Below are 9,461 nucleotides of genomic sequence, written 5' to 3' on the forward strand. Positions count from 1 at the left end.
TTTGGTCTGGAGAAGAGGAGGCTGAGGGGAGACCTGATCGCTCTCTACAACCACCTGAAAGGAGGGGGTAGCCAGGTGGGGGTCGGCCTCTTCTCCCAAGTAACCAGCAATAGGACAAGGGGAAACAGCCTCAAGTTGTGCCAGGGGAGGTTTAGATTGGATATTGGGAAAAATTTCTTCACGGAAAGGGTTGTCAAGCCTTGGCACAGGCTGCCCAGGGAAGTGGTGGAGTCCCCATCCCTGGAGGTATTTACAAGATGCGTAGACGTGGTGCTTAGGGACATGGTTTAGTGGTGGCCTTGGTAGTTGGACCTTAAAGGTCTTTTCAACCTAAATGATTCTATGATTCTTCCCCTCCAGAAATATCTCTATGCAGCTCATGCTTCTTCTTTTCCAGCCTTTTTCGCATCCCAGGAGATCTTAATGGATTGTGTAGACTGTGCTACTGCTCAGCCCTAAAAGGAGAATGACAAAGATCCACGCCGAGAGGTACTAATGGGATTTATCCACCCATCCTGCAATCGTCGTGGGAACAGAAGTCTTCCGTCTTGACTGTCAGCCTAGCAGCTTTTATTAGGAGAGAAACAGAATACTTTCACAAGCTAATTAATTGCAATTGCTGATGCTTTAGAAGGAGATGCTAAGTGCAAGGGGCGGAGGAGAATTCCCCAAAGTTGCTCCAAGTTCTTTCAGCTGTGAATCGGGAGCAAACACGATGACATTAGCCAGGCTAATCAGCCTGTTAGTCTTGAAAAATGACAGCCATAAAATATACCCCGCTGATTAGATATCGGATGGAGTTGTAAAACCTGTACTGATGTTATATTAATCACAGACCTGTATTAAAGAAGTCTAATCGTTAATGGCAGCTTAAAACATGCTACCCAAGACGATAACATTACAAACATAGTCCAGGTGGCTTACAAAGTGCAAACAGAGCCTGGGCTGATGTCCCTCTGGGGAGGAAAAGGCATATATGCTCCTCAATTTCTCCTAAAAGCCCTTTGTGGGGAACGCAGATGCTGCAGAGGTGATGGGTCACCCAGGTTGTTCCCAACCTTGGGGGGCTCCTCCAAGCCTCTGGAGGTTCTTCCAAGTGTACAAGGCAGCATGACAAAAGCAGCGATCCAAGAGCTGGGAAAGGAGACAAAGAAGAGTCGCTTGTTCCACTGGAACTAGGGTGAAGCCATCAGACTGTCCGTGGCTTTCACCATTCGTGCGCCCAGGATCAGATCACAACCTCCAGAAGTTGCATCTTCTGGAGATGAGCACCTGCCTCTGCCCGGAGCAAGAGAGGACCAGATAACCACAACTTTTCCACCAGTTACCTTTGCTCTTCTAAACCTGGGTTGCTGAAAAACATAAAAAGCTTGTATGTCCTCATCTAGTGTGTTTTTCATGGTGTGCGCAGGCAATCATCTCTGTTACGGGCAATGCACTACTGCCACGAAGCCGGTTCATATGAATCTGCTCAGCCATCTGATCTGACTGCGGTTCTGAGATACGTTAGGGCCAGAAGGAATGGGAGACAGGCAGGACCAGTAATACTGCCTCAACCCAGTGGGCTGTCACAGTATGGTCCTGCCCCAGCTCACCTCTGATATCCTTAGAATCAGGGAAATGAAACACAAAGGAGGCTTTCCATCTCTACGTCAGGAAGATTTCTGGCCCATCACCTAGGCTCAAGTCAAAGTTCTGTGCACAGCACCTTTTCGCAGCAGTCAGCCAGGAGCTGGATCCTGCATTTGTGGAGGCTTTCTATACTTTAACAGAGCTAAAATGTCTCTGTTTAAACCTCTCAGGCTTCTGCTGGCTCCTCAACCTTCCACCACTAACGCGGTCCCCCTTTAGTGGTGGCACCTAGCTCATTGCTTGTGCTGGCAGAGAGGATCGCTCCACGCTTCGCTGCTGGCTCACACGGTGCTCTGCCCACCTTCTCCAGACAGCTCAAGAAAAAAACATGAAACCACATTCATCATAGGTGGGAGGTTTTATCCTGTTTGCTCCCAACAGGTTATGGCACGTACTGTGACAGGACGGGCACAAGAACAGGGATCTTCTCTAAAGCTTCAACAGTCAAGACCTACTAGGACTTCAGACAGGCATCAGCTTCAGCTGTAGAATCACAGAATCATTTAGGTTGGAAAGGACCTTTAAGATCACCGAGTCCAACCGTTAACCCAGCACTGCCAAGCCCACCACTAAACCATGTCCCTAAGCACCACGTCTGCACATCTTTTAAACACCTCCAGGGATGGGGACTCCACCACTGCCCTGGGCAGCCTGGTCCAGGGCTTGACAACCCTTTCCGTGAAGAAATTCTCCCTAATATCCAATCTAAACCTCCCCTGGCACAACTTGAGGCCGTTTCCTCTTGTCCTATTGCTGGTTACTTGGGAGAAGAGACCGACCCCCACCTGGCTACCCCCTCCTTTCAGGTGGTTGTAGAGAGCGAGCAGGTCTCCCCTCAGCCTCCTCTTCTCCAGACCAAACCCCCCCAGCTCCCTCAGCCGCTCCCCATCAGACTTGTGCTCCAGACCCTTCACCAGCTGCAGTTGTCAACTACATCCACCCTGGGAAATCAAACAGGTGAGGGACCGGTCTCTGGTGCTGGTGCTGGCCGGCACAGCAGAGAAAGCTTCACCTCCATCCATGCGCACAACTGGACAGCGTGAGCAGCCCTGTGCGAGCCCACGGGCTCTGTCCTGCTTTCCTCAACAGCAGACACGCAGCTGGAACCTGCAGGTGAGATATGGCCCAGAACACCCTCATTCGAGCAGATGTGGGTGGACTACCTTCAGATGTGAATTTTGGCCACAGGTTTTCAGTGTGCAGAATAGGACTCATCCATGGCCAGCAAACTCTGCAACCAAAAACCAACCGTAGCTCACAGCACGTCATCCCCCCCAAAGCAGAATTATTTCTTGTTATACACAAGGTATCGAGCTGAGAGGGTCAAGGTAGGATGCACCTTTGAGCTCTCGTGGTCTCTGATGCACCAAATCTACCCAGATTCTCCTCAAATACACCATGACCTGCCAAATATCCCAAAAAAATGCATCCATGTCATGGACAGGGACTAAATGAAGGACTGTGGTGGAGCCTCATTATGAACGCTCCGTATTCCCCATGGCTCTGGCATAAAGCCAGACCTCTGCAAGGCCTGCAGCCAGACCTTGGCCACCAACCTGAATACCCATCCGAGAGCTCTTGACGGTACTCCACCATGAGTTTTGGTACACATCACTAGAAAGGCCTGATCATTCGCCTTCACAGTCATAAGGAACAGAGGAATAATACCTCCTCCAGTTTCCAGTTGCTTACATCTCCATTCTTTGTAGCCTTCGTGTTGGAAGTTGATTTCTTCTGCATCTTCTTCCAGGGGCCAGGACGAGGAGAGGATCAGATGAATTAAGACTCCTTGAGGGCTGGGGATTTGGATCCAAGCTCCTTTCTGTGATGCTCTCAGCTAAGACAGTAGCTGTAACATTTCAGGTAGCAAGCAGTATTCCCTTCAAAGTGCCAAGGATCCCGGATGGACCTATCCCGAACAATTTGAGAGCATCCCTGATGATCTCTCCCTATTCGTGGAAAGCCACTATCCTCATAACCAACCCCTGAAGTGACAGAAGGTCTCCAGCACAGTAAAGGTATTTAACGACATATTCAGAGACAAAGAAAAGAGGACACTGGGAGGTGAGGTGTGATACCAGTCCCAGATGGGTGTTACTGGACTACGGTAAATTTAGCTAAAGGTGCTAAATTTTAGCTAAAGGGGGCATAATGTTTTACCGAATGGGTCAGTGATGTTCTTATCTGCTGGGAAGTGTGGTGGCACTGAACGTCCTCAGCACTCTGTGGCCACAGTGACTTATTTGCTGAATAATGCTAGAGACTGTTTATGAAGTGCAGGGCACCTTCACCTTCCTCACTCAAAGTCAAGGTAAGCTTTAGCAGTCATTCTCTCAAGGCAGCAGTAAGGAAAAAAATGCCAATTTCCACCAGGAGCCTTGTTTTCATGACTTTCTTGTGCTGCCTTTTTTGCATCAGCTCAAAATGTTAAATGTTTGATTGTTAAATGTTTGATTTATAAAGGTTGAATGTTTGATGTACAGAGAACTCAATCAAATTAGTCTATTTTTCACAGGGATCTACCTTTAACTAGGTTTTAAGAAACATTCATGGACTGCTCCAGAAATCTTCAGTTGTCTACACTGCAAATGATGCACATTTAAAGAAAACAAAACAACTCAAGCACCTATGCAGGACAAAACAAAACTTTGCTGTGCCGTGTTCTCAAAGGAGCAAGCCTGCTGCCACGGAGGCCAGAGCCTGAAGTCTGGATAGTGCCGCACAACCACCAAATACTAGTCCAGATGAATCAAGTTTCCAGAACCAATCTTCGTAAAAATACCTGGGACTTCAGAAGACGCCTGAAATTTAAAACAAAACAAACAAACCCCAATAGACCCAACCTCCCTCCCCAGTGAATTCCCGTAAGTACAGCCAGAAGACCAAACAGCATGTCCACTGCTCGCTGAAATTTTCATTTCACAGATTCCAGCAGGAAAACCACAGAAGACACATGCATGGCCTTCGAAGGTCACCACTGCTCTTCCAAAGACTCCAACTTCATGTGCAATGGGTGAGTCCTAACCTACAGTGGGATCCACATGGATTTATTCAAGAACGGGAAGGGAAGATGACATGCAAGCATGAACAGAAACACTGTTTTGCTGAGCCTGGAAGGAAAAGGAAGGGGAAGAGGAGGAAAGCCAGCAGCAACTGCACATGAGGGTTATAAGGAGAGATCAGAAGTGTTAAGAGCACCAGAGTAACTTAATTTTCTATCCAACTATACATGAAGATGAGAAAAAAAAGCAACAACCCTCTTTCCATGCTTTTAAGCATTGGAACAGGCTCCCCAGGGAGGTGGTGGACTCACCATCCCTGGAGGTGTTCAAAAAATGTTTAGACGTGGTGCTTCGAGACACGGTTTAGTGGGTTTAGTGGGCATGGTGGTGTTGGGTAGACGGTTGGACTTGATGATCTTTGAGGTCTCTTCCAACCATAACGATTCTATGATTCCCTCTGACACTACCGACTACACAGCAGATCTGGGAGATCCTTGAGCAAAACACAGGACACAGCCTGCAGTCTGCAGAGATGCTGTCACTGCAGCTGATGGCACACACCTGAGCTGTAGCTATCTGTCGAGGACTGCGAGATGGAGCGGGAAAGCGAACGGCGGCCAATCTTCGTCGGGCGCTTGTTGAATTCTTGCTTTTGGTCAGCAAACTGGATCTGTTAAAAGAAATTAATAGTTAACTCAGATGTAAAAACCCAACAGTCTGAGACAGAAGGTTAATCCCAAGTACCCAAAGCCTTGAGCAGACGCTGACAGCATCTCAGTTACGGGCTGAATCACAATTCCTGTTATTTAACTGGGGACAGATTACGCTAAATTGCCTACTTCGTTTAATTTCAGACCCCCCACCAGACACAGCATCGACACACTTGTCTTTCAAATACCTTGAAGCTCCTCTTCTAACCATACGAATTAGAAAGCTTCTGTCCCCGTAACACAGAAACTTATTTTTCCAACATGCTAACGATACGCATTATTCGTCGCAAGAGTTCAGACCCTCCACCAGACACAGCATCGACGCACTTGTCTTTCAAATACCTTGAAACTCCTCTTTTTAACCATACAAATTAGAAAGCTTCTGTCCCCGTAACACAGAAACTTATTTTTCCAACATGCTAACGATACGCATTATTCGTCGCAAGAGAAGCCCCATCAGGGCCACCCAACATTTGCAGCGCTGATGCAGACACTGACCTATCTCACAACATTTATTGTGGTGACCAGTATGAGATGCTCCCTATTTGCCGTACGAGATACAAAAGGCAAAAATAAAAACACTTCAAGTAATGAATGCTGCTTCCAGCTGCACTCTATATTAAGAAACATTTGAGATTAGATAAGTCACTCAAGGCTGTTGTAACTGTTGGGAGCATGGATGCCTGGAGAGCACAAGTATTTGAAAGTATTGTATTTAAGAGCACACAACTTTATACAATGAATCAAGAAATGAAGGATAAGGCATGTAAATGAAGCGCTGTGCAGATTGGCAAAATGTAATTATCCAAGCTGGAGAGAACGAACCAACTATCATTTACCAGCAACGCCTACCATAATACGGCAGCAACGGACGTAACACCAATATTTTGTGGCATTTTGCGTCTACCCTCTTTTTTTAATGGAGCTCACCTCATTGCAACAAATTGTTGTGGATGACAAACAGCAACCTGCTCAACCCGAGATGAAGAATCAAGCCCGTTTCCATTTCAGTCATCACCAAGGAACGAAGATTTCAGACTCCCCAGGAACGTCTGCGAAGCCCCAAGACCACCGGCGGGTTTGAGAGCAGCTAAGCACAACCAGGCTCAGCCCTGCCCATGTTATGGCCGCGACAACTGCCAAGCTGAGAGATAAATATTTATTTTAAGCCAGCAGAGCTAATCTGCTCCAAAGCATGCAGAGGACAGAAGCGATAAGTGAAGAAGTGTCACTTTTAAGGGGAAAATAACATTTAACATTGGGATTTCTAGAAGAACCTCTTTCTCCAAGCGCCATTTTTCTCTTGCCCTTGGTTGAAAAGAACAGCAAGAAGGCCAAATAATCAGCAATTCCTTACTATAAACTCCCCAAAACCAGGTTTTCACATAAACCAAACATCTGCTCTTTCAGATGATTATTAGCGATTTTACAGTAGAAACTCAACCCTTCCGTGCCTCGTTGACGTGCACCTCAGGTTGAACTTGTCTTAATGCTTCCCCGCTCCCATCAGCACCGACCTTCAGCTGGTGACCCCAAAGGGTTTCACGAGCATCAGACTCATTTCAACAGACACCAAAACTGCTCAGAGCCCACCTGCCTTCCTCAAGGGACACGGCGCATCCCAGAACCACACCAGCAGCTCAACATCCCTTCTAGTTCTCTCTGTATGTGGCTACCGGACCATATTTAAGCATTCGGGAGAACAGGCTTATGGTTTTAGAAAATATTTTAACTCCTCGTTCTCATTGCTTTGTAAGCCAACCATTGATGCTCCCACCATGTTCACGATTCGTGCTAAATCTCAGGGAAATCGGAAACACGACTTCCAGTTGCAAATTTCCTTGGACTTTGCTACAAGCATAAACTGACTCAGTCTGGTACAATGGGGTTAAATATTTACATCTCCAAAATACTCAAAGAGCATTTGAGACTAACAACTAACTACTAACTAACCCCTTGGGATATTTTGAGAAGTCAGTTGTGTTTAAAGAAGCCATCTAACCAGAAAGAATTTGATCCTGTTCTGGGAACTCAAATTCAAGCTTAGTGGTTTAAGTAGACTTGACATTGCACTTGAGACGGGCTGGTGATGCTACAGAGCTGGCACCCTGCTTTTTGGGCCAGTAAGTGAAGGAAAAAGGTGATGGGGGTCTCAGGTGGCTAATTCCCCTGTGAAGCCCAGCCTGAGCTGGCCCGGGGACAGCCAGCTCAGGCTGCTGGGAAGGAGGGAAAGGACCTGGGACAGGATTTGCAGCAGCACATGGGAGCTCTTTTTTTCCTGCTAATCTTAAACCAAACAACAGAACGACACCGGATCAGGAAACACACTGGGGAGGAAAAAAACCATGTCAAACTCATATTACAGTCAAGAGTTGTGTTGCGGATTAACACCTCGGATCCCGGCGGGACGGCGTCTTTGCACACACACGCCAGTTTTTATATTCCTTTTCTAAGAAGCTGTTGGCCTGAACTAACTTTCTTTTTTTTAATTTAAAATAAATCCCTGAACAGCTGAGCAGCTTCATCAAAACATCAGGTTATTTGTGTGAAACGATGCTCTCGGCAAAGTGAGATAGGCTGGAAGTCTAACAAAGGGTGAATAATCCATATTATAATTAACATTTTCCTTTCCCACATCATCTCTTCAAGGACACTCAATGCAACTATTTCAAGCGACACGGTAATATCGATAATTGCATTCAGAGCTCTCAAAGTACTTCCACATCCAAGACTGATAGGCAAGTACATGCTGAGAAACAAAATACGTCATGAACCAAACTAGGCAGAACTAGAACTAGACTTTATAATAAACCCCGCCCTCAACCCCTTTAAGGGTTTAAACCCTTTAAATACTGCCAGAAGCTGGGTTTAACTTTAGCTGAGCAAGGCACTGACTGCCAAGAGGTGGAAGGAAGCAGCAGAAGAGGAGAAGGTCGGGAAGGGGCCAGGTCAAGGCTCTGGTCTGCTTTTAGTTAGCGTTGATACTTCACCAACATCTTTTGGCTTTATTCTTCAAGCAACAGAGAGAGTGGGCAAGAAAGGATGCTGGAATTTGATTTAAGACATCTATTGTCTTCATTCAGTGCTAAATCTTGTATCGCATGGACATGTGAAGGGTAGAGAGTGCTGGAAGGAATATATCCTTAAGCCAGTTTCCTCAGCAGGTCTTTATTTTTGAGTTGAAATCTCAGCAACGCACAGCTGATCCATCCAGAAGGAGAAAACCAGACCTTCTTCCCCAGACCAAAACTCTGGTTTAAATCTCTACCAAACGGCACAAGGGAACCGACAGCATGCCATGCCATGTTTCAGCCCGGCTGGAAAGATGGGAGCATTCAAGACAGGGACAAGAACAGTGATTTGGTTCCAGATTGAACTCGTTCAGCTCACACCGAATCGCCTCTGAAGGTAACACCCAACTTTGCCCAGGCTAAAGCTCAAAGGAGAGGCTGTGAAGCCTTTGAGAGCTGCAGCTGCTTGGATTTAGGAGTGCAACCTGCTCTGCAGCTACACAAGCGTCGTTGCTTTCAACTTCCAGCAGGAAAAAAACCAATTCAAGCTGAAAAACCTCACCTCCAGAGGTACAAGGGGTTAATGACTTCTAAATGCAGGTGCATGCTCATTACATTTCAAATGAGCCAAGTCTCACTTCAACCTGGGGTTCCCACCATGAAGAGCCGCTCTACACTACTTCACCGAGCAAAAAAAGGTCTCATCATCCGAGGTTTTCCTGGGCAATCTCCCTGCTCGCAAACCCATTGACTCCTCCATCACGGTGCTCCGAAGAACAACCCCAGAGCAACATGTTTGGCTCAACACTTCATCATCTCAAACCTCCTGCTCCCGAGAGAAAACGAAGAGAAGTCCTCCAGAGACTGGGATTTTTTCTCTAAGCGGGCGGATGGAGTCAGCTCCAGAAATAAGTGACTGGGGGGAAACAGCAAGGAAAGAAGGAAAAAAAAGGGAGGGGTGGAGAGAGACAAATGTACTTTTAAAGAGAAAGGTGATATTACGGTACAAAAGACTGCCCTCACCTGGGCTTTAATGCCCGAATCTCCATTCACATTGTACTTCTTCTTGTTCGGCATGACGGCATCACCGACAGCCCCTCCGCACC

General features: G+C 46.8%; 1 protein-coding gene across 1 annotated transcript in view; it reads right to left on the bottom strand.

Annotated features, from left to right (window-relative positions):
• The window catches only part of LOC104167905 (putative adenosylhomocysteinase 3), a 35,937-nt gene extending 26,505 nt beyond the window's left edge, over positions 1-9,432 (bottom strand). The window contains exons 1-2 of the mRNA XM_009708302.1: positions 9,379-9,432; positions 5,196-5,304 (exon numbers count right to left, since the gene is read on the bottom strand). Coding sequence (XP_009706604.1) covers positions 5,196-5,304; positions 9,379-9,432 — 163 coding nt within the window. The remainder of the gene's footprint in view (positions 1-5,195; positions 5,305-9,378) is intronic.
• Between the last annotated feature and the right edge of the window lie 29 nt (positions 9,433-9,461).

This window comes from Cariama cristata, unplaced genomic scaffold, assembly GCF_000690535.1.
Source record: "Cariama cristata isolate BGI_N322 unplaced genomic scaffold, ASM69053v1 scaffold4079, whole genome shotgun sequence".
Taxonomy (NCBI): domain Eukaryota; kingdom Metazoa; phylum Chordata; class Aves; order Cariamiformes; family Cariamidae; genus Cariama; species Cariama cristata.